Source organism: Blennius ocellaris, assembly GCF_963422515.1.
Source record: "Blennius ocellaris genome assembly, chromosome: 10".
Classification (NCBI taxonomy): domain Eukaryota; kingdom Metazoa; phylum Chordata; class Actinopteri; order Blenniiformes; family Blenniidae; genus Blennius; species Blennius ocellaris.
In genome coordinates, this window is record NC_137659.1 from 1041391 (window position 1) to 1065724 (window position 24334).

General features: G+C 45.6%; 2 protein-coding genes across 3 annotated transcripts in view; both read right to left on the minus strand.

The window, feature by feature from the left end:
* Nucleotides 1-24334, minus strand: part of LOC308135371 (uncharacterized protein) — a 432222-nt gene that overhangs the window by 185175 nt on the left and 222713 nt on the right. The window lies entirely within an intron of this gene.
* LOC308135077 (uncharacterized protein) overlaps nucleotides 11609-24334 on the minus strand; it is a gene marked incomplete at both ends in the record, with an annotated part of 30411 nt that continues 17685 nt past the window's right edge. The window contains 32 exons of the mRNA XM_080502950.1: nucleotides 11609-11726; nucleotides 12600-12769; nucleotides 13425-13539; nucleotides 14199-14376; nucleotides 14472-14681; nucleotides 15434-15529; nucleotides 15739-15864; nucleotides 16390-16464; nucleotides 16577-16632; nucleotides 16715-16850; nucleotides 16993-17149; nucleotides 18314-18372; nucleotides 18469-18567; nucleotides 18675-18755; nucleotides 18855-18969; nucleotides 19316-19414; nucleotides 19691-19848; nucleotides 19925-20011; nucleotides 20090-20237; nucleotides 20388-20498; nucleotides 20582-20689; nucleotides 20955-21049; nucleotides 21174-21278; nucleotides 21385-21474; nucleotides 21562-21733; nucleotides 21821-22009; nucleotides 22116-22186; nucleotides 22424-22516; nucleotides 22600-22689; nucleotides 23631-23795; nucleotides 23900-23935; nucleotides 24020-24104. Of these exons, the coding sequence (XP_080359076.1) occupies nucleotides 11609-11726; nucleotides 12600-12769; nucleotides 13425-13539; nucleotides 14199-14376; nucleotides 14472-14681; nucleotides 15434-15529; nucleotides 15739-15864; nucleotides 16390-16464; nucleotides 16577-16632; nucleotides 16715-16850; nucleotides 16993-17149; nucleotides 18314-18372; nucleotides 18469-18567; nucleotides 18675-18755; nucleotides 18855-18969; nucleotides 19316-19414; nucleotides 19691-19848; nucleotides 19925-20011; nucleotides 20090-20237; nucleotides 20388-20498; nucleotides 20582-20689; nucleotides 20955-21049; nucleotides 21174-21278; nucleotides 21385-21474; nucleotides 21562-21733; nucleotides 21821-22009; nucleotides 22116-22186; nucleotides 22424-22516; nucleotides 22600-22689; nucleotides 23631-23795; nucleotides 23900-23935; nucleotides 24020-24104 (3693 nt within the window). The remainder of the gene's footprint in view (nucleotides 11727-12599; nucleotides 12770-13424; nucleotides 13540-14198; nucleotides 14377-14471; nucleotides 14682-15433; nucleotides 15530-15738; nucleotides 15865-16389; nucleotides 16465-16576; nucleotides 16633-16714; nucleotides 16851-16992; nucleotides 17150-18313; nucleotides 18373-18468; nucleotides 18568-18674; nucleotides 18756-18854; nucleotides 18970-19315; nucleotides 19415-19690; nucleotides 19849-19924; nucleotides 20012-20089; nucleotides 20238-20387; nucleotides 20499-20581; nucleotides 20690-20954; nucleotides 21050-21173; nucleotides 21279-21384; nucleotides 21475-21561; nucleotides 21734-21820; nucleotides 22010-22115; nucleotides 22187-22423; nucleotides 22517-22599; nucleotides 22690-23630; nucleotides 23796-23899; nucleotides 23936-24019; nucleotides 24105-24334) is intronic.

The window sequence follows — 24334 nt, forward strand, 5'->3', positions numbered from 1 at the left end:
CGACTGACGTCATTGACTTTCCTCTGTTACACCTTCATTTAAATGCGAAATCTGCCGAGTTAATGAAATTAAAAAAACGAGAGTAAATTAAATAAAGTCGCATTTTTAATAAACAACCAGTATCAGTAGTTTTCTGAATATTCATGTACTTTTGCTCCTTCTGGCTCCAGAGCCAAGGATGATGGGATTATAAAGTACTGGAGAGATTAGCGTTTAATTCCTATAATCACACTTGGATGTAAAAAAAAAAAAATAAATCATAGTGTTACGGAAGCTTTTATCAGTCGTTCTTATGGGAACATGATTGTGACCATTTCCAGTTAATCTGGATATAAAAAAAAAAGAAGCTTCAAACTGCTCTGAAGTAGCGTTTTCTAATCTTTAACCCCCGTGTGCTGTCGGACTCGTAGGCCACGCCCCCTCACATCAGGCCACGCCCCCTCGCCACAGCCACACGTTTTAACTTTTCCACAGCCAGTTTGTGTCCGAGCCGCCATGTTGGGTTTAACTGAAGGCGCGCAGCCCTGAGTGATGCGTTCAGGGGCATCACGTAAACCCCTCAACTTTATTATATTATATTTCTTTTTATTATATCTATATATTTTTTTAAAGGCACTTTAAAACAACACAGTTGGCCAAAGTCGCTGGTACACACCTTCAAAGGCTCGCCGGGTGCTTGAGCTCAATGAGTTGCTTCTTGAAACCCGGCGGGCAAAGTTTCCGCAAAAAGGTACGATGTTTCCCACCGACGTTTTCATAAAATTCTTTTAAGTTATCATAAGAAGATGAAGTATCAATGCTGGAGTCTGAGGCAGTGCTGCTGTCTTCCATTTGTTTTTGCCGCGGTGCGTCGGGGCCCTGTGATGGCTGCGGTTGCCAGATTGGCTTTCTTCTTCTTCTTCTTCTTGTCCCGTTGTGTTGATGCGCCTCTGGGACGCCCCTCCTGTCGTCCTCACAGGGAGAGAACGAGGGAAGTCCCGCTCAGAAGCGAGGCGTTCGGCGCAGCTCGTTAAAAATAATTGCCCTGTGTTTCAATTAAGGCTCAGAGACGCTGCTTTGATCTCCCCGGTTCAGTTGTTGTTTTGTTTCAGTCTCGTTGCCGAGGAGGGAGAAGAAGCCTTTGAATGGAACAAACTTTGAAGTTCAAGTTCGCCGTGCGGAGATCGATTTCTACAAGACGCCTTCACCTTTTGACGCGGCGACGATTTCACGTGACGACGCGAAGCTATTGGACCGTTTTATGTTTCCGTTTACGCGACAATGGAAAACTAAAACTTTGGGAAAAGCTCCGACCGCTTAAATACGATTGTCTGGAAACGATTGAGACCCGTCTCGTTGTTGACGGTGGTAAATATCTCTTCTCTGGACTCCCAGTCCATAGTCTCCATGGCACTTGGTGCTTTTATTTTGACAGTCACCGTGACAACAATCCAACTTGGTGGTCTGTCCGCGTTCTCCATATTGTTGTTCTGCTGCTTGTCTGTGGTTTCGTTAAAAAAAACAAAAAACAACCAACAGCACCCCCTAGTGGCTCAACATATGAACTACATGGTTTCCACTGTTTCTGATGTTGCCATGTAAAATGAACAAGTTCAAAATGTTGCTGTTAAATGCGACGATTGTTTTGAAACGAAATGCAAAAAAGTCATGTTTGAGAGTATCCCAAGTAAAATGTACATTTTCTTGGAGTTCATGAATTATTATAGTGTTTGGTGTTTAAGTTGTGAGTCGAATCGACAGTTTTTCTGTCACTTAATAGAGCAAGGATGAAAAATAGATGAGGTGTGATGAGCTGAAGATGTAAAAGTTGAATTTAGTTACTTTTTGTGTGGAATTGAAGGGAAGACCTTCGACTTCAATGACTTTCGCTTTTCTTCTTGCATATTTTTTAAATCTGGACTTTGTGTCCTCTAGAACGTGCTCTCATTGCGGTTTCCTGACAAAAAAAACCCAAAAACTGATCAAGAGCAGCCACTAGTGGCCCGACATACAAACTACATTGTTTACAGTGTTTATCGACAGAAGTGTTTTTTTTTCTTCCAACGTATTGCTGTGCAACACTTTATTTTTGAAACGAAAATGCAAAAAAACAAAAAACAATTTATTTTTTTTAACTTCACGGGTCGCCGTGGAAACGACACTTATGTCTCTCTCTCTCTCTCTCTCGCTCTCTCTCTCTCTCTCTCTGTGCAGGAATACTGTGATGAATCCTGCAAGCACATGAAAAAGTTCATGCACATTGTACCCCCTGCTCCCCCCCCCCCCCCCCCCCCCCACACACACACACACACACACACACACACACACACACACTTTATGGAGGCCGCTGTGCAGCATGAGCATGCTAATGCGCTGGCAGTGGTTCCTGTGCTGTTGAATCTCCGCCGCCCGGGGGGGGAGGGGGGGATAGAAAGCCGAGCTCACGACTGCAGTAACAGTTACTTTAATGAACCCCCCTCCACCCCTCCACCCACCACCCCCTCTCTTTTTCACTTTCCTCATCTCTATTCCCCGTCCATCCTTCTCCGTATCCTCAATCTAACCCACTTTTGTTTTTAAAGCTTCTGTTCCACCTGGATGTGGTTCAGTACTTTTTAAAAGTCTCACCAAAATGTTCACACGCTTGCATAATTCAGGCACAGTTGAAAGGGAGGGGGTGGTGGCGGTGGGGGGGTAATAAATGTTTTAACAGAGGAGCCTATAGAAAATGCATTTCTGCTGAGCTACCTAAACGCACGCGAGCCATCGCTATGGCGACGACGTTACCAGACATCATTTATGCACATACTGTAGGTGTGTGTGGGGAAATATGGGAACGCTGATCTGTGACTGGCATGCCGGAGCAGATACTTGGCCGGAAGCCAGAAAACATCCTTTTGTGTTTTAATTTCTTAAATTTTTTTTAAATTGACACTGACGTGATTAACGGAAAGATTCCTGCAGGCAGACCGGAGCCATACGAGAGGTTTATTAAAATGTTTTATTGATTGGATGGATGTTTAATTCAGAATTCCTTGGAAACGATAAAAAAAACAATTGATGACTAAATTAATGTGACAATAAGTGGAACGGCCTCCTCGCCGCTGGATGGAAAACCGCAGAAGGACGTCGTGATGGAACGTTCAGTTTCCTTAATTAGATTTTTACCGTAAGAAATCAGATTATTCCTGCAGAGTTTGACTCTAATCTGGCTGAATGGAGGCTCTGCAGCGGCGCCTGCGTCGTGAATCGTTATGTTTCTGATATTGACCGCCGGGTCGTTCGAGTCGCTGCGACGATGAAAAGTGGCCGCGGCGCTCCTGAGTGGAACCGAGCGCCTGAGTGGCCTCGCGTCCCGGGAGCGTCCCGGACGGGGAAGATTTAACGCGTAACGCCGTGTGCGTTGTGCTTCCAGCAGCCGCGTAAATCCTCCTGGAGCTTATGCAGACGATCAGCGGCGCCGCCGCCGGAGTCTGTTGGATAAACGGCGCCGCCGGAGGGACGAGCGAGACCGGGAACGTTATTTACTGCAAGTTGTTTAAAGATCCCGGCCGGCGGCGCAAAATAAGGCTTTTATGTGGAAGTGACACTTAATCTGAGCTCGTAGAGCCGTGATGGTCCGTCTCATGATGAAGAGGAGGAAGATGCTCTATAATCTGACGTTGGAGGAGGAAGATGCTCTATAATCTGACGTTGGAGGAGGAAGATGCTCTATAATCTGATGTTGGAGGAGCAAGATGCTCTATAGTCTGGCGTTAGAGGAGGAAGATGCTCTATAATCTGGATGCGAGAGGAGGAAGATTCTCTATAATCTGGCGTTAGAGGAGGAAGATGCTCTATGATCTGGCGTTAGAGGAGGAAGATGCTCTATAATCTGACGTTGGAGGAGGAAGATGCTCTATAGTCTGACGTTGGAGGAGGAAGATGCTCTATAATCTGATGTTGGAGGAGCAATATGCTCTATAATCTGGCGTTAGAGGCGGAATATGCTCTATTATCTGGTGTTAGATGCGGAAGATGCTCTATAATCTGATGTTAGAGGATGAAGATGCTCTATAATCTGGTGTTAGAGGAGGACGGTGCTCTATAATCTGGTGTTAGAGGAGGAAGATGCTCTATAATCTGATGTTAGAGGAGGAAGATGCTCTATAATCTGACGTTAGAGGATGAAGATGCTCTATAATCTGACGTTAGAGGAGGAAGATGCTCTATAATCTGGTGTTAGAGGAGGAAGATGCTCTATAATCTGATGTTAGAGGAGGAAGATGCTCTATAATCTGATATTAGAGGAGGAAGATGCTCTATAATCTGGATGTTAGTTCGTGAAAAATCTTTAATAGCAACAAAATTGGCCAAGAACATTCTATCTTTATTCACACGTATTTATTCGTTTATTAATTTTGTTGGTTTTTATGTATTTTACCAACTTTTATTTTGCATGAAATTTACGATTTGTCTTCATCCGAAGAACCAATCCTTAAGATTTTGGGAAGTCAACAACTAACTGTTTTCGAATGTGTCCTAAAAAAAAACCCCCAAAAAATGGCGAAAGATTTCCCTAAAAAGCGGCCGAGAGGCACCTGATGGAGGAGATCAAAGGAGAACCGTTGCCGTGGAGACGCTCCCGGCTCAGCGTCAGTGACGTCGCTACCCGGCAGGCTAGTTAGCGCCACGGCTATCGTGGTAGCGACGCTAACTCAGTTTCCGTTGGCATTGGCGATCGTCTGCGCTCTACCGAGCGTAGCTCTAGATCACGTAACAATTCATCGGGCACTGCTCCTCCCAAAATGTTCCTCAAGCGTCAGAACTGATGAAACGATGCTCCTAGAATCACTGGGGTGGGTTTTTAACGACTGGAAGTTACTGACGACACACGTTCACAAAAGGTTCAGGATCTTAAAAATCAGTGGGTTTTAATCTCAGAGCTTCTCCGGCGCTCAGCAGGAGGCCCAGGACTTCCAGAAGAAAACCCTGCAGCTGCTCTTCCCCCTCCGGGTGGTGAAGCCGCCACCGCCGCCGCCGGCTCCCCTCCGACGCTCCGGCTTCTCGGTGGCTCCTTGGAAGACGTCTTGGTTTTTAGCTTTGAGGAGCTCATAAAGAAGGTCCAATCTGCTCTTTGTGGGTTCCTACGGAAAAAAAAAACACTCCTTTAGGACCAAACAGTAAATTTTTGCTCATATTTCGACAGGAAAAGCTGAATTAATCTAAGCAGGAGGGACTTTTTTTGGCAGGAAGTGTGAACGCGAACCAGTTTTAATCCGCTTGTAACACAAACAGAAAGAACAGGACAATTTAATTTAATGTCACTGAAGTTCACAGGAAAGATCCAATGAAAGAAAGAAAAAGCAAAAAGAGAAGGAGGTAAAAAAAGAAAAAAAAGGTAATATCCTGTTGGGAGCTTCTTTGTATTTCCTTTGTTCTTTCATCTTTTTCTTTGATGAGCCATTAAATTAGTCCGTCGCTGTCCAGGGTGCTGAAGCAAACAAAAAATAAACTTTTTTTAGTTAATAGTATTTCAACCAGATATCTATCCTCTGCATGGGTGTCGTTTTACTTTAGCATAATCTGTTTTTTCTGGCAATTCCAAAATATGTGTATTTACGGAAAAGGATTAGGGCCACTGTGGAAAAAAACCCTGAGTTCTGACTTTTTCTCAGAATTCTGGATTTTTTTTTCTCACAATTCTAATTTTAAATGTCACAATTCTGAGAAAAAGGTCAGAATTCTGAAGGTTTTTTTCTCTCAGAATCCTGATTTTATTTCATCAGAAATCTGACTTTTAAACTCAGAATTCTGAGTTTAAAGTCAGATGGAAGTCAGTTAGATTTGAGGAGTTCATAAAGAAAATCCAATCTGCTCTTTGTGGGTTCCTGCGGAAGAAAACATTCATTTGGACCAAACGGTGAACGTTTGCTCATATTTCGACCGGAAAAGCTGAAATAACCGAACAAATCTGAGCAGGAGGGACTTTTTCCTTCTCAAAAAAATCGGTACGTTGGAGGAGAACGACGAAACGGACCAAGACGCCTTTCACCTGTCGGTGTCGTTGTTGGTCGAGCGGCGGCCAGGATCCTCGCCGCGGGATCCCGGAGCCTCGATCCACCTCCGTGTTTTCCACGGCGGCGCACAGCGTTGTGCACAGCAGCAGCGAGACACGTAGGACACCGGCCATCGCGGTCCGAATCAACACCTCGTCTCTGTGGTGGCGAAACACTGCGAGGCGGGCCGTTTATAAGGAGGAGGAGGAGGAGGGGGAGGAGGAGGAGGAGGAGGAGGAGGAGGAGGAGGAGGAGGAGGAGGAGGAGGGAGTTTGGCTCTTTCCCCCTCCACCTGAGCGCTGAAGCGCGGAGTCGGTGATTTACAGCAGTGATGAGACAGGAAGTGTGAACGCGAACCAGTTTTAATCCGCTTGTAACACAAACAGACAGAACAGGACAATTTAATGTCACTGAAGTTCACAGGAAAGATCCAATACAAGAAAGAAAAAGCAAAAAGAGAAGGAGGTAAAAGAAGAAAAAAAAAAAGGTCATATCCTGTTGGGAGCTTCTTTGTATTTCCTTTGTTCTTTCATCTTTTTCTTTGATGAGCCATTAAATTAGTCCGTCGCTGTCCAGGGTGCTGAAGCAAACAAAACCCCACTTCCTTGTTATTTCCCTTTTTTTGGTGTTTTTTTTAGTTAATAGTATTTCAACCAGATATCCATCCTCTGCATGGGTGTCGTTTTACTTTAGCTCACCTCGATAAAATACCACATATGATAAAATACCACGCAGCTCTTAGGAATGTCGTATCTTCCTACATGTTGCATAATCGTTTTTTTCTGGCAATTCCAAAATGTGTGTATTTACGGAAGCGGATTAAGGCAACTGTGGGAAAAAAAACCCTGAGTTCTGACTTTTTCTCAGAATTCTGACTTTTTTTCTCAGAATTCTTGCTTTTAAACTCAGTATTCTGAGTTTAAAGTCAGAATTCATACGATAAAATACCACGCAGCTCTTAGGAATGTCGTATCTTCCTACATGTTGCAAAATTGTCCAGAACATAATCTGTATTTTCTGGCAATTCCAAAATACGTGTATTTGCTCTGCATTGACTGTTTCACTGTCGCTCCAGCTGCTCTACATTCTAGTGTTTACTTTATATCTTGGCTGAACTTTAAAAAAAAAAAAAAAAAAAAAAAAAAAATCTGACCAGATTTTTCCAGAATTGGTGAATATTTGATGAACTTTCCATTTCCCATTTATTTTTCTTCTTTCATATAAACCGGTTGGTGGAAATGGAGGAAAGCAACAGTTTAATTAGCCCGGCAGACGTCCAGAGGCCATAAAGGTCAAGTCGCCATTTGTTGCGGCCCGGTGACTTTTATTCTGGAAAGCTCCTTGATGAGGTTTCCGCTCCGCTTCACATTACGGCCCCCCTGCGTCTCGTTTTAACGCATGTTCATCACGCCTGCTTTCAAATCTGTGCAATTAGTATTGATTTTACTCCTCGTGGCCAGAGGATCGTCGTCCAGGAGCTTCTCGACTAAACTCAGATTTCAAAACGGGTTTTCGAAAAGGATCAAATGTTTCGGTGAAACGTCACATTGTTTTCAAGTTAAAACTGAAAACGAAGAACAAAGTTTCCTCCAAAGTGTCATGAGTCCCAGTCCATGTTCTCCTGGACTTGCTGCTTTTATTTTGACAGTCACCGTAATAACAATCCAACTTTATGATTTTATTTTGACGGTCACCATAATAACAATCCAACTTAGTGGTTTTATTTTGACAGTCACCGTAATGACAATCCAACTTGGTAGTTTTATTTTGACAGTCACCGTAATGACAATCCAACTTCGTGGTTTTATTTTGATAGTCACCGTAATAACAATCCAACTTGGTGGTTTTATTTTGACAGTCACCGTAATAACAATCCAACTTGGTAGTTTTATTTTGACAGTCATCATAATAACAATCCAACTTGGTGGTTTTATTTTGACAGTCACTGTAGTAACAATCAAACTTGGTTTTATTTTGACAGTCACTGTAAAAATGAACCACGAGAATGTCCGTCTTCTCTCATTGTTAATGTTTATAGTGGCCACTAGTGGCCAAAACATGGAACTGCATACGTTTCTCAAAGTTGCAGTGTGAAGACAAAACTTTTCCGAACTTTTCTTTCTTTCTTTCTTTCATTTTTTCTCCTCCTCCCTCCTACAATCTCCAAACCTCTTTTAATGGAGTCGTCAACATTGAGACGTCGCCTGTGAGACCGTCGAGAGAGCAGCGCCACAAGTTGTCCTCCTGAGGGAGGAAACGACCTTGAACGCCATCAACCTTTCAACAAGTCGCCATTCTAACCCAATTATGGCGGCGTAGCGGCCCGACGGGGCCGCCTGAACAATTAGCAAGCGCCCGGCGGGGAGCGGCGTAATCCCGTTAACACGGCGACGGCGAGCTTCACTGTCGGCAGCCACACCGCGTAACATGAGCTCATCCAAGCTGGCGTTCAACGCGTGCGACAGTACAATGAAAAGTTGTTGTTTTTATTTTTATTTTTATTTAAAAAATTTTAAATTTTGTATTTTTTAAAATGTTTAATTTTTTTTTAATTTAAGGTAGTGCAGATAAACAATACAAAACAGTAAACCATTCCATAGACGTGATGATGAACAATACATTCTCTGTACGAAAGTAATACAAACAAGTGCTACCTCAAATACTATTTACATAGTGTGTGTGTGTGTGTGTGTGTGTGTGTGTGTGTGTGTGTGTGTGTGTGTGTGTGTGTGTGTGTGTGTGTGTGTGTGTGTGTGTGTGTGTGTGTGTGTGTGTGTGTGTGTGTGTGTGTGTCTTGTGTGACTTGGTTATGTTTATGGAGGAAACGGAGGAGAAAGGAAATAGTTTAACATAAAAAGGAGCAAAAAAAGAAGAATTGTAAAGTCAAAAAGTCTACAAAATGGATAATTTCACCTTTTTTTTTTGATAATTAGCTTAAGAATTCCATAATATAATTTGTTTTACTCATCATTCATTTTGTTTATTCCATTGTTCTGTTTATTTTTATTTTTAGTGTCGGTTTTCTGTAATGTTATCAGTTTGTCAGACAGTTTATACACACACACGCATATACAAATGTAAATACGCATTCACACACCTCCACTTTCTCATATTCTCCCTCTCACCCAATGATATTGGAGATATTTTTTAAAGTTGTTTTTTTAAAATTAGCTTTTGATTGAAAATGTGGGGAACGACTCTCTGGAGTGAGGCAGGATTCCTGCAGCCTCGCCTCTCGTCTCGCCCGCCCCCCTCGTGGCGTTTCATCACGTAACCGATGAGGCCGTTCTGTTATTTACGACTCCCGGGCAGATCGAGCCGTGGAATACGCTGGGCATCGTTCAGGACGTCGCCGTGTCTTCCCTTCCTTTCTCTCTCTTTCTTTGCCGCGGCCTCCGGGGGGGGGGGGGGGGGTTTCTTGTCGATCGCGGCGACGGACGACTCCCTCGGGACGCTCGTTGCCCTTGGCGATAATTTTCCGGGCGAATGGCGCGGAGAAGCAAGACGTCGAAGTCACGAGATTGGAAAATGGAGGACTATGTTTTATTTTAGTCACTTCAAACCGGGGTAACATTTGGGCTGCGTCTCAATTCTACCCCTTACCCCTACCCCTTTGAAATGCGCGTTCACGAGAGTCTGAGGGGTGTCCTGTTTCACTATTGTGCAGAGGCGGAGGGGTGAGGGGAAGGGCTATTCACCCCTCTAAACGAAGTGTTTCCAGATGCACACTTTAAACAGAGGGTAGGAGGACATGGCGGAGGGCTGAGGGGTAGGCGGAGGGCTGAGGGGTAGGCGGAGGGCTGAGGGGTAGGCGTAGGGCTGAGGGGTAGGCGTAGGGCTGAGGGGTAGGATGAGGGCTGAGGGGTAGGTGTGGGGGTAAAAATAGAATTGGGATTGGACCTTGGACTGTTGGGTATATCGTCGTTTTAAAAAACAAAAACAAAGAAATTCATTTGCATAGTATGTTAGTATATTTTCCCACCGCCAGCCTCGCCGCACCGGTGAGATGTTATAATGAGCATCGTGTCGCGGCGCCGTGGCGACGGGGAGCGCGTCGACATCTCGAGATGGAAAGAGTTTCAGGCTGAATGAGTCCCAGTTCGGTCTCTTTCACGCACCGTTTAACGGGAAGGAGGGGTAAGAGATGAATAAATAAAGGAGTGGGAAGACGCGACAACGCAGCTATTCCGGCGCGTCACGTTTACGACACGTCGTAGGAACATGTGAGCGCGACTTCACGACTCTGACGGCGGTTCCTGGAGGTTTAGTTAATTATTCCTCAATGACTGGACCTTGATAGGAAAGCTGGATTTAAAAAAAATACAAATAAGACGCCTCCTTTACTTTTCTGTCAAGGTTCATCCAAGCTAAAATATCATATATATTTAAATATATATATATATATATATATATATATATATATATGTAAAAATATCTCCCCTTTTGCTCAATTTGTCATGATAAAGTTAAAGACGTATATATGTAGATATCAGCCTGGACACTTGATTAGCTGGTCAAACAAAAGGCCTGTTGGACAAAACCGGTTGACATGAAAAGGTTAAAAATCAACAGGAACGTTTGTTTGCTGGTCGTCGCTGTGTGAACTTTCTGTTTTCATGAAATATCACCAAAAACCATCTCTCATAAATAAGTTTAATAAGTGTTTTTACAAATAAGAAATAGCAACCAGGAAGCAGGTCTCAGAGTTGTGTCGCTATTAAAGGGGTCATATTATGTAAAATTCACTTTCTAAAAGTTTCCCAGCAGTAAGAATCGTCTCCATAACTAGAACGACGCCCCAGAAGTGAAGAAAGTATGTCCTCCCTCTCTCTCTCTTTTAAAAAGTGTGTTGCTCCAAGCAGCCAATCAGAAATCAAACCCTATTTAGTGTCATCGGGGGTTTTTGCCAATCACAATCAAGGGAGGCTCCTCCCCCCTTTGACTCCTCCCACAATGGGGCAGCTCTGCTCTGGCACATGGCACCACGAGAGGAAGTACTTCCTCCTCTTCCTCATAGATGGGCATGTGTGTGGGCGGAGCCAGTCCAGCTCACACAGACACAGCAGATTCTGAATGTAGCTCCGAGGATCCGATATTCTAATGGAGGCAAAATCAATACGAGGTTTCGGGACCGATGAGGTGAAATGCTGGAAGATGTGACCCCTTTAAGACCCCCCCCTCCCCCTCCCCCTCCCCCCTCCCCCGCCTTGTGTTTGACACCCTGTTTTAAATGTTTTATTTGTGGCACCTCATTGAAAACGTTCAGTCAAAGTCTGGGTTCGCCTCTTGGCAAATTATGTTCGACGTTTCAGAAAATGAAAAATGTGAAAAGAAGACGAGAGACAGACGTGTGTGTGGGTGAGACATTTAAGATGTAGACAGTAAGACATCACACTCTGCAATAATTACATACAGTAGATCTACCTACGTGGATTATCAACAAATCCTCCCCCCAAAAAAACCCAACAACAAAAGACGAAATCAAGACGGTTGAGAGGCAGTTAGGTTGAAGATAAACACAGACCAGCTTACAAGAAGAAAAAAACAATCGTACAAATATACAACCCGCGTCTTTGTCTCTCCGAGACGCGTTAGAAAGAATCTCCACGGCCGCCGGCGATGTAAACGCGGTGCGGTTTGCTGCAGACCCGGCAGCGGCTGATGATGCTCTGCAGGGACGGCCCCTTCACGGTCCGGGGGACGGGTTTACTGTGGACGGGTCAAATCATAACCCTTTGTTAGATTATCATTCAAACAGAAAAGAAAAGACCAAGGCAATTCTACCCCTACCCCTTAGCCCTTCATCTTGCCCCTACCCCTTTGAAATCCGCGTTCACGAGAGTCTGAGGGGTGTCCCATTTCACTACTGCGCAGAGGCGGAGGGGTGAGGGGAAGGGCTATTCACCCCTCGAAACGGAGCGTTTCCAGATGCACACTTTAAACAGAGGGGTAGGAGGACATGGCGCCGAAGGACTCGCATTTCACATATATACGCTTCTAAAGTTCTATAAATCTGTTGTGTTTTATACTAGTAGGAACGGCAGTAGCGCTGCCGTATGTCGTATGTAGCTTGCGTGTGTCTTTGTTTGGTAGAGACCGTGTTTATAACATTTTATTATTACACTGTAGAGTTCCAAAGTCTTCTAATATGGGTGTTTTGAAAACGGGGACCCCCGAGCAAACAAGGAAGCTCCTCCGCTTTCACATGGTGAATGAGGAAATATTTCTGAAGTCCAAATACGGCGCAAAAAACCGAAGTAATCCACGTCTCCGTCTATTTCTTCGCCAAAGCAGCCAAGCTGCTGCAACACGTTGAATTTTGGACGGCAGGACGACGCTCCTGCTGGAAAATCAACAAAAGTCTGTGGTTCAGCTCTGCTGATGTAACGGCGCCGTGCTATGATGTCATAACTGTGAGACGGAGCGAGAGGGGCGGGGCAGAGGGGGAGGGGGGTCCCAAATCTAAGGGCTGAAACTGCCTTTGCCCTCGTTTTGGAGGTGGAGGGCTAAGGGGTAGGCGTAGGGGAAAAAATAGAATTGGGATTGGCCCCAAATCTGAAGAAACTTGACCCCGGTCGGTACCTGAACATGCTGGGGTGGAGCGACGCCAGCCAGAAGCTGTAGGAGTCGGGGTAGTAGTTGCAGGTCCCCTTGTCGTGGCACTCGATGAAGGGCACCTGGCGGAAGGCTTCCAGACACGAGCCGGGAGAAACCAGAGGCTGCGAGGTTCCCTGAGCGCCGACGCCCGTTTGCTAGAGCAAGTTGAGACAGACAACAGGTGAGACAACGAGTCGTTCCCTCAAGATGATGACGCGACGGAACCATCCCCGTCACATTTGCCGTTATGGACGCTTCAAGGTCAAACGTGTGTGGACGACATTAGATGTTGGTGTTTTCTAACTGAACCATGTGAATTACAGACGTTCATCCCCTCTCTACCGTAAATAAATGAGCTCATTTCTCAACCTTACATCGTGAATTTCTGCTCCCTTCGCTTTATTTCTAGAACGTGTCCAAATCAAATGCGTCCACGTCGGGAGGGATGGAGGTGCCGTTTCCATGGCAACCTCCGCGTAAACGCAGGCCGAGTAAAGTTCTCTTTCACGCGACGCCATCCAAAGGCTCATTTTGTGGCTTTTTACGACGGTAGTAAATAGTTTGGTTGGTTGTTTGGTAGTCGCTGATGAGCCAAACGTCTGGCGTCTCACAGCGGAGCGCCCCCCGCTGCCTCAGCCCGACTTACAATCGTCACGACAACATAACTCCGTGGAGGTGAAGTGATCTCGTTCCCTCGCTTTATTAACTTGAGGGAACAACTTGTTGTTATTTTTCCTCGATGGCCACTCGGGGGCGCCGTAGTAATCCGTGCGCGACGCGATCGACGCTGAAATGTACTGGAGGATCTACCATGACGAAGGAGTATCCGGTCCACAGGGACTCCCAGCCTGGGGGACAGGACGGCACCAGGGTGGTCTGGCTGTGGACGGCCAGGACGTTGGACGTGGTTTCACACACCGAACACCTGAACCAGGACACACACACACACACACACACACACACACACACACACACACACACACACACACACACACACACACACACACACACACACACACACACACACACACACACACAGTCAAATGATCATAACGTAGCATGACCGAGTGAAAGGACTTTACGAACTCATTTAACTAGAATATATATATATGTGTATATATATGTATGTATGTATATATGTATATATATATATGTATGTATGTATATATATATATATATATGTATGTATGTATGTATGTATATATGTATATGTATATATATATGTTTGTATGTGTATATATGTGTATATATATGTACATATATACATATATGTACATATATGTTTCTATGTGTGTGTATATATATATATATATATATATATATATAATTGAAAAGCTTTGATGGAAAACCAGCAAAAAAAAGTGCAACATTGTTGCATTTTAACTTATAAAGTCCATTTTAATTTTTAAGTTGTTCGCATCCCAGAACGACTCCTGTCAAAGGAAGTCCTGTCTGCAGTAGAATTTGCCGACGCGGATGATTTTGCCTACGTTTTTTTTTTTCCCCCCCGAAGGTCACCTCGGGGCCCATATGTTTGAAAAGCCGCCGTACGGTCATAAAGTCTCTACCGCACATCTGTCCCACCTGCTGATGTAGGCGGCCAGTGGGTCCCCCCGGATGGCGCTCATGTTGGCGGGCATGGGCTCGTCGGTGGACAGCCAGTAGGAGAAGTCGTTGCGGGAGGCGAAGCGGCAGGTGCTCTCGGTGTCGCAGAACAGGAAGGGGATGGTGGAGAAGCGAGGCAGGCAGCTGCCGGCGCTCCCTGGGAGGACGCAGGAATACCGGCCGTGGTTACTTTACACCGTGCGGAAACGTATAGATTGTTGTCTGGGGCGCCGGCGCCTTGGGGTCACCCACCGAGGTCCTGGCCGTGAGTTTTCTTGTTTCCGTTGATGTAGAGGAAGGAGTAGCCGGAGTAGATGAGGCTGCTGCCGCTGGGACAGACGGGGACGTGGACGGACTGACTGTGTCTGGCCATCAGGAAGCTCGCCGAGTACGTCTGAGAACCTCGGCCGGGCAAACCCGGGTGACCCTTGAGGCCTGGACTTCCAGGTCGGCCGTCTGGACCTGAAAACGACACGACGACATGACGACGATGATGAATTAAGAAAAACTCAACATTCAGATCAACACTACAGCAGTCGGTGAACCAGGTTTCACCACTTAAAAGTTAAATGTTTGTTAAATGGACTTCACTTATAAAGCGCATTTACCATTTCAATAGAAATGTCTTGACTCGGAGTTTTTATTTATTTATTAATTTAATTAATGTATTTATTATTGCTTTATTTGTTTATTGTTTGTTTACTTATTATTGCTTTATTTATTTAATTTATTAATTTATTATTGCTTTATTAATTTATTTAATTTATTTATTATTACTTTAATCATTGCTTTATTTGTTTATTGCTTTATTAATTAATTAATTAATTTACATTTCATTCATTACCCATTTATTTAGTCACAAGAACGACATTGAAATTAACAATCTCTTTTACAAGTGTTTCCTGGCAGCAGTACATACAATTCAATTTACAGTGTGAATAATACTAAAATGTTAATTAAAAAAACCAAAAAAAACCCAAATAAATAGCACAAGACAAGTACATGAAATACAATAAGAGGCCCAGACATTGTATGAAAGATACAACTCAATCACATATTTTACAATAAGTTAGTTAAAACAAGAACAAGGTGCATTTTTTTGTTCGTTTGGGAGAGCCCAGAACACATGAAGGCTTTTTTGCCCAGTATTTCATTATTTATTAACTTTTTTTTTTTAATATCAGACTGATGTTTATTTAAAGAAACAACCAAACCTGGAAGTCCTGCTCGTCCTTTCTCTCCCTTGCGTCCCGTGAAGCCCGGCAGACCTGGACGACTGAAACCACGCGATCCTTTGACGCCGAGCTGACCTGCCACGGAAAAATATGAAGAATTAGGAAAACAAACACTAAGAAAAAAAAAAAAAAAACTAGAAATAAGATTTTTTAATTATAGAGAGCACATTAAAAAAAAAAAAAAAAAAAGATGTATATTGACTGAATGTCACTTGAATGACTTTGATCTTTAAAAGAGAACGTAGATCTTTGATCTTTCAGCGTTGCTGTTAAGGAGGTCAAACCTGAAGGGCCTGGTGGTCCTGGTGGACCCGGGCTCCCAGGGCGGCCTCGATATCCGGGGCCGCCAGGCGGGCCGGGGGAACCGGGTTGATAAACGACGTTCCCGATCGCTGGTTCTCCTTTGCGGCCTGCGCGTACAGACCCAAGAACGGCATTTTATGAAACGCCTCACAAATAATCGATTCATATTGGCGTCAGAGAAAAATCCAACAAAAACACGGGAATTTTTTTTTTTAATCATTCGGGGGGGGGAAAAACAATCAAACTGAAATGTGGCGGCTTTTATGTTGTACCAGTTTATCGGCGTGTGAAACCAAACGGCGAAGAAAATTAAATGAATTTCTCACCTTTGCTTTGTATTTTATAAAATTCTTGCATTTTTTTTGTATTGCTCCCATTTTATGTACAGAACTTTATGATTTTTATCTGTGAAAAGTGTTTTATCACTTAACTTCACTCACTTCCACTGTAACATGTTAATATTACAGTCATTTCCAGGCAAGGCGAGGCAAGGCAGATGTATTTCTAGAGTGCCGTGGAAACGCAAGGTAATTTACAAAGAAATAAAAGAAAATGAAGAAATACCAAAAAGCTTTACGAAGAAAAAAAAATAAGAATGAAAGTTTGAAATCAACACAGGACTGTTGCCACACCTGGTTGTCCAGGAAAACCTCTGGGCCCAGGTGGACCGGGAGGGCCAGCGCTGTACCCGGGGTCACCCGGTACACCTAAAACACATAAAAAGATCATTTTATTGACACTGAATCATCCGCTGAATAAATTCTCCTCTTATTTATTATCATAGGTATAAATGATAAATCACCAGGGGGCCCGTGGTACCCAGAAGGACCAGGATCGCCTCTTGGCCCTGGGTCTCCAGGGGAACCTCCAGAACCCTGGCAGGGAAATAAAGAGAAGCAAAGCCTTGAAGACGATTCCTTCACCTTCTAACAAGGTGGGGGGGTCATAGAATAACACCTTACCGGTTGTCCTGGGGGGCCCGGCTCTCCTGGGGACCCGCGAAAGCCTCCACTTCCTGGGCGACCCGGATCCCCCGGGTCTCCTTTGAACCCGCCCACTGTCGGTCCCGGAGGGCCAGGTGGTCCAGGGTAGCCTACGAAGATTCAGTGTGACGTTGGGAACAAAGAGGAAGTCGCGTCTTCCATCAACAAATTCTTCAACATTCGATCGTGGACGTTTTGTGAAAGAGACACAAAAGTCCGTCCTCACCACTGCTTCCGGGATTTCCAGGGTACCCGATGTCCCCCTTCGGCCCGGGAACGCAGTAATTCCCTCGTCCTGATTGTCCTCTTGCTCCGGGGACACCAGGACGACCAGGAAGCCCCCTGTCCCCCACTGGTCCAGGGTCTCCTCGCCCAGGAGGGCCGGGAGGACCGGCGTCTCCAAGGGGGCCTGGAAAAGCAAAGAAGAACTTGAGCGTACCTTCGCCGACGCCACATTAGTCGCCATGGAAACCAATGGGTCATGAGGTTATTTGATCGCTTGTCCCGGTCGTTCGAATTGATTCGTCTTTCCGGTGAGTTAAAATCTTTATTCTTTTGTGTTACTTGTTAGAGCGAGCTGGCCTGTGATTGGCCAGGAGTTGGGGGGGCCGGGGGGGGGTTAGCGGTGTGCTAGCAGACGGCTAACCGCAGCGTCAGCCCTGATCCTGGTGGACATATACAAACCAACAAACAAACCAGAGCGACACTTGGTAGAGCGCCGTCCTTCGCCAACGCCACATTTGTTAGACGAGTTAGCATCACTAGCATGATGGCCGTTAGCGCACATCGACGCTAACTCGGTAGGTCAAGTAGCTACGGCACTGTGTGAAAAAAAACGAGCAGGGAGCGTCGCCGTGGCAACAGGTGCTGATCTACGCCATGAGGGGCCTCGCTCATCCACTTTGTACGGGACATTTTCTTTGCAGTTTTTTGGGATTTATTCGGAAACAGTTCGTCATTAACGTCCCAAAATCTAATCGACTGGTGTACATCCAAACATGCATTACAAACCAACAGATAAATATAGAAACACGCAGACGAAATCATAACGTTCTCAGCCAATATAGTGACATAACATCTAATTTCACCTTTATTATCCTATTAAGGTTCTGGAGCGGCGGAGTTCAGAGAAAAACTACATTCAGCTCACTCACAGCACAGGATTAGAGCATAATAAACTATAAATACAGACGCTTCTAACGTCTCTCCAGACGTTTAATGCAAAGCAGCGCATAGAAATCTGTATGGAATTTACTCTAATGCTATTTTAGAACCAAACCAGTTTCCGATGCTGCGCCACTGAGCTCTCTTAGGGCCCGGTTCTCTAAATCCTCTATGCATGCTCATTACATTAGGTGAGATTACACACAGCGTCATTGATCCCTTTGGGGCAAAACCACCAAGAATATTAATATCCCAACAGCAGTAACGGAGATAAGGGGCAGTAAAGCACACAGAAGAAGGATAATATTTTGTGGACATCTTTTGGGATGATCAGCGACAGAATAGCATCACGAGAGACATGACGTACACACGTTATATGTTAAATATTCAAACGAGGGCTGCCGATGACCTGTGACTTACCTGTTGGACCTGGGCTACCTATCCTCCCCGGAGTACCGTGAGTTATGCCTGCAGAGGACGATAAAGGCATACGCAGGTTTGTAGCCGCAGCCATAATCGACATAACCCGCCTGTCTCCCAAAGCAGGAACTGTTCATGTCTTACTGGGTTCTCCTTTCTGCCCCGGTGGTCCCGGGATCCCATCCCGGCCTTGGTTGCCTTTGGGACCTGGATATCCAGCCACACCATGTGGGCCCAGGTTACCTGAGGTCGACATGTCAAGCAAAGAGACCCGTCAAGAAGAACGGAACTTCCAAATAGGAATTTTCATGAACATCGTCCAAATCTGACAGTTGCAAGTTCTACGTTACCTGGTGGTCCTCTGGGTCCTGGGAACCCCTTTCCTCCTGGGGGACCATCTTCACCTTTTGGTCCTTGGTAGCCTGGAGGTCCTGGAATTACATGATGAGAACAGGCATTTTGGTGGAAAGTTCAAGGAAAAAAAAAAAAAAGATTTTAAAACCAATAGTTGCATTAACCATTTTGTCCACCATGTCCTGGGTCGCCTTTTGGTCCGTGGCCTCCTGGAGGACCCAGAGGGCCTGGATTGCCCGGTTCTCCTTTATGACCCTTCACCCCATAAGTGTTGGTCAACCCTGGTTCACCCTGGAGACAGCGTAGAGATATAAAGTTAGATTTTGTACATTTATAGTACTTTATTAGATCTGAGCTTGACCAGCAGTTAAAGGATCACTACCTTTTGTCCCACTTGTCCAGGTGGACCATAGCCAGAGTAGTTTGGGTCTCCTGGAGCTCCTTTGGGACCAGTTCGACCTGGAATACCATCTGGACCAGGTCTTCCAGGACCTGCTGTGTCCCCTTTTACTCCTTTGGGCCCTGTAAGAAGTTACCAAAGGAACAAGGTATGGAAATATTTTTTATTGCTTTGACTTCATGGACATAATGTCAAAGTTTAACTAAAGCTTTGATACTCTTAAGATGCTGGTCTTACCTGTAGGACCTGGGTGTCCAGGGTCTCCTGGGACTCCAGGACCTCCTGGAGCCCCTTTGGAAAACACTGATCCATCGAAACCCGGATCACCTGGAGGACCTTGGAACATAAACACCACAAACACAGCTCAATGCATGAATATCCAGCGATCTGAAACGTTATCATGAATATGACATTAGTGTTAAACCTCTTAGTCCAGGTCCTCCTGATCCTCCATCCCTTCCTCTCCGTCCTTTAGCTCCATGATTCCCGGGGTCCCCAGGAGGACCAGCTGGTCCGTGGATACCTAATTTCCACGGAGTGCAAAAATCTCAAGCATCACACAAACTAGACTGCAGTAAAACACATCAACTCACTGGAAATTGTTTAGTATACCGGCATGACCGGGGTCGCCTGGGGGCCCGAGAATGTTGTCCATTGGTGATGGAAGTCCTGGCGGTCCAGGGGGCCCTTGGTCGCCTGGTGTTCCTGGAAGTCCATAGGAACTTCTGGATCCAGGTAGTCCAGGCTCACCTGAAAGGTTTTTATCACAACTGTGAACCAAATGTCCAAAGATTCACGAGCAAAAGAGACGAGGAAACTTTCACATGGACTCCTCGGACTTGGTACCTCTTGGACCTGGAGGTCCAATGTTTCCAGGCAGTCCCGGTGATCCATATCCTGGTATCCCATCACGTCCAGGGTCTCCTCTCGGTCCTACACAAATAATTAGCTTTGATTAAGCTTGTCACATTTCAAATGACAAAATGACCTGGAAGAGAGTCAGAGCCACACCTGATGGACCAGGATACCCATTCTGTCCCTTGGCACCTTTCGGTCCAGGAAACCCCTGCGAACCTGGGCCTGAAGGCCCAGGGCGACCGGGCACACCCGGAAGTCCGGGAGCTCCAGGTGTACCAAACCCAGGCAAACCCGGGTCCCCCTTTGGACCAGGATAGCCGTTAGGTCCTGGAAAAGAGTAGACAAAATGAAATATTGATCTTTTAAATAAAAATTGATTATTTAGCACGATGACGACATCATCCATTAGAACAGACAGTCATGTAATCACATTACTTTGATGAATACTGACCTGGTGCTCCTGGATTGCCATCTGGTCCTGGTGCTCCCTTTGGTCCAGGCCCACCCTCGCAAAAACCTTTTGTGCCAGGTGGTCCTGAGGGGCCTGGGGGTCCTTTAACTCCTGAATGAAACGGAAAGTGATGCAGAAAATCAATAAACACAGGTCAACCAAGCAACTGTTCTGCAGGGTTAAAGTATGTGTACCTTTCGCTCCTTGAAACCCCGGTCTGCCAGACGGTCCGGGATTTCCAGGCCGGCCAGAGACACCAGGGTTACCTGCTGGCCCCGGTCCTCCATCTGGACCTGGAAAACCTGGGGGGCCCGTAGTGCCAGGATATCCAAGGCCACCGTCACCCTGATTATGTAAAGATAAAGATCTACTGATTTACTTAAGATGAAATTATTGGTGGAACTGAGGTGACGAGTACAAATAGACAAACATAAAATAGACTATATGTCTGAACACAACAGGACGTTTGAAGAATAACACAATGTGGGATGAACTAATCCTCTGGGATCTACCGCAACAACAGAGCGCCCCACCCACAAAAAAACAAAAAAAAATGGAGCTTCTGACCTTTGGTCCTCGAGGACCGGGACGCCCTTGAGGACCTGGCTGGCCTGGAGTACCCCTTCCTGGAGCACCAGGGACACCCGGATGCCCTTTATCACCTGTATCACAACACATACATAAAAATGACATTCACTCGGTTTCTTTGTTACGAGGCGAACGCTCAAAATGACCCCACGGTTAAGACATCTTGATTTATTTCTTGTAGATATCGGACTGGATTACCTTTCTGTCCTGGGAACGGCTGCCATGGGGGAGACACTTGACCTTTTTCTCCTTTCTGTCCTGGAAAACCTGGTCTTCCAGAGGCTCCCGGGGGCCCTTCATAACCTGGATTGTTGAGAGCGAGTACGACAGATGTTTGTTTGAACCAGGACCCTTTGTATCCAATCACCACTCGAAGATTCTAATCAGTCTGTCAGTCACGTCAGCCTACCTGGGTTTCCCTTCAGCCCACGTTGACCCTTGAACCCAGGTGGTCCAGGAGGTCCTGGGATGTAGCTGGAGCTGGGCTCTCCTTTTTGACCTACCAACCGGGGACGGGAGAAGGAACTGCCGTTCAGCAGCAGGCATTCTGATGCACATGACGGAATTTGTTGAGTAAGTCTCTCACCTGGAATCCCAGACTGTCCTGGTAGGCCAGGCACCCCGATATGTCCTTTACTTCCTGGAAATCCAGCAGGTCCAAATCCGCCTGGCCCAGGGTACCCAACGGGGCCTGGGCTGCCTAAAGGTCCTGGAAGACCTGGGAAACCCTTTTCTCCGTGTGAACCAGGAAAAGGATACTGGAGAGTGGACAGATCAGACATGTGGAATACTTCTGTGAAATCAACTGCCACCAATAAAGTTCTCGTCAGTCTAAACCTGCTCACCGTGTCCCCTGGAGGTCCTGGTACGCCTTTGCGACCTGGTATTCCAGGAGACCCAGGGACGCCGGGCAAAGCAGCTCCAGAAGGCCGTCCAGGTTCTCCTTTAAAGCCCTTTAACCCCGGAAGATTGAAGGAATATGAATCTCCTTTTGGTCCTGGAGAGCCTGGATATCCTGCATCTCCTGTAGGACCCTTTAGAATAGAAATATAATAGAGAGATTTTAAAAATAAATCAATGAAACAACATGAGAATAAAAGTTATTTACTGTATGTGTTTATTGATGATGCTTTTCCTTACAGGTCCTCCAGGTAACCCTGGTTGTCCCTGGTAGCCCGGGTCACCCTTCTCCCCCGGTCCTGGAGATCGGCCTGAGGGAGAAACGGTCATATTTGAGAAACAAATGCTTTATTGAGCGTCTGGTACCACTGAAGGTACATTCAAGTGTACAACTCAAGCTGGCAATCTCTGAAGATTTCATAACTTCCAGGTCTTGTTATATTGAATTTTATCCTGAAGGCAGCTTGGTTTTTGCCTCCAAGACGTAATTAAACGAGTCAAGCGGAAAACGAAAAAGCAATCTGCGAGGCTGATGCAGTGAGGTGTACCTGGGGTTCCGGGTGGACCATGGGGACCTGGTGGTCCTGGCGGTCCTGGCTGTTCTATCCCAAGGCAAGTATAACAAGGCTCCCCCTTCTCTCCTGCACAATGCAAACACATGAGGATGTTTCCCTGCGCTGTCGACGTGCGACTGCTGATTTATCAAGGATTTTCCTCCTCCCACCTTTCATTCCAAACATCCCGGGGTACCCCAGGGGCCCATGCACACCCCGTACCCCCTTCATTCCGGGGAGCCCCTTGGTCATCTTGTTTGCTGCGGGCAACATAACAACAAAGTCAGTTTTCCAAGGAGGCACACGGTCATATTTTCGTTTCGTCAAATCAGACGGAGCGAAACTGAAATGGTCAGAGATTCAGAAGCAAAACTCCTCAGGAAGAGGCTAAATAGGCTAATCTTGACTGACGGAACAAAATCGAGATAGTATCATAATTGAGGGGCTGAGCTCTTTGCGTGAAGGGCCTGATAACGTCACACAAGATTTTCACGGAACATTTTTGGGGGAGTTTGCAAAGCTGGTAAACTTCGAGAGGACGTATATTAATATTTAACGCGCATGTGCAGTCGGATTTAAGAAGCTAAAGAGATTTTCATGTCTCACAAGGGAATCGTATAGCCGCTGCAGTTCGTACTCTTAAGTTATCTGTCTTTGTTTGTTGATAGTTATTCATATTAAAATGGACACTGAAGCGAGTGCCGACCTTCGCCAACGCAAACATCTGTTTGCGGAGTCGCGTTAGCATCGCTAGCATGCTAGCCGCTACCTCACATTGACATACGAAACAATAAATAAATAAATATAGAACCAACTTCTACTGGTGAAGGGAATGAATGAATGAATGAAAACATAACCGTCTTGCCCAAATTTGTTGGTTTTCCAACGGTCATTGGCGAAGGTAGTAAATAAATAAATAAATAACAAGTCGGACAAAATCCTAAGTTTGCTTCAACGTTTGTTGGCGAAGGTAAAAATCAATGATCTCTGTTGCTTTTTAATAGCTACTGTTGTTCACCGTTTCACTACTCGATTACTCTGAGGACTGTAGAAATGTAAAAAAAACAAAAAAAACCCCAAGAAAAAGTGCGAGAGGTGAGCAATTCTTCAGGGAATTGGAAAAACCTTTTCCCGGGGAAAAACCTGGGAAAAGGTTATCAGGGATGCAAAAATTAGTTAGAAGTAATTATACTTCACGTACTCCTGTCCTCGGGGGGTCCCGGCGGTCCTTGATCACCAGCGTATCCTGGATTTCCAGGATCCCCGTCGGGACCAGCCATTCCTGTGTAAACATCCCCGGACACCCCAGGGTCCCCTTTGGGCCCGGGATAGCCTTTGGGACCGTAAGGACTTGTGGACGGGAAACCTGCGGAAGGCAAAGAGAAGAACTTATCGAAAGAAACCGACTCTCATTCGCCACCAGAGGAAGAAACGTAGATATGAAGCGACGTGTATTTTTTTTTAGCCCACCTGGAGCCCCGGTCGGCCCGGGAAATCCAATGACGCCTGGAAAAAACCCCAAAAAGACAACTGGTGTTGGTGATTTGCTGGACATCAAACGGTTTTAGATTGGAAAAGCTAAATATCTACCTTGAGGTCCAGGAGATCCGCGAGATCCCGGTCGACCAGAATCGCCCATATATCCTTTGAGCGGCTCGATAATAACCCCATAAAGCTTTAAACAAGATTAGAAATGGGAAATATCAGGACTCACTTCATCCTCTAAGAAAATACTTGTTGAGTTTTTTTTTTCACAAATTGTCCTGCGTACGTCTCACAGGGGCAGATTCTCGTAGTACAACAGGAAATAAGTGTAAAGGAACGTGGAAAACTCACGTCTCCAGGTGGACCAGGTGGACCCCGATTCCCCTTTTCACCCTGAAGACATAAAGACTCGATAAGATG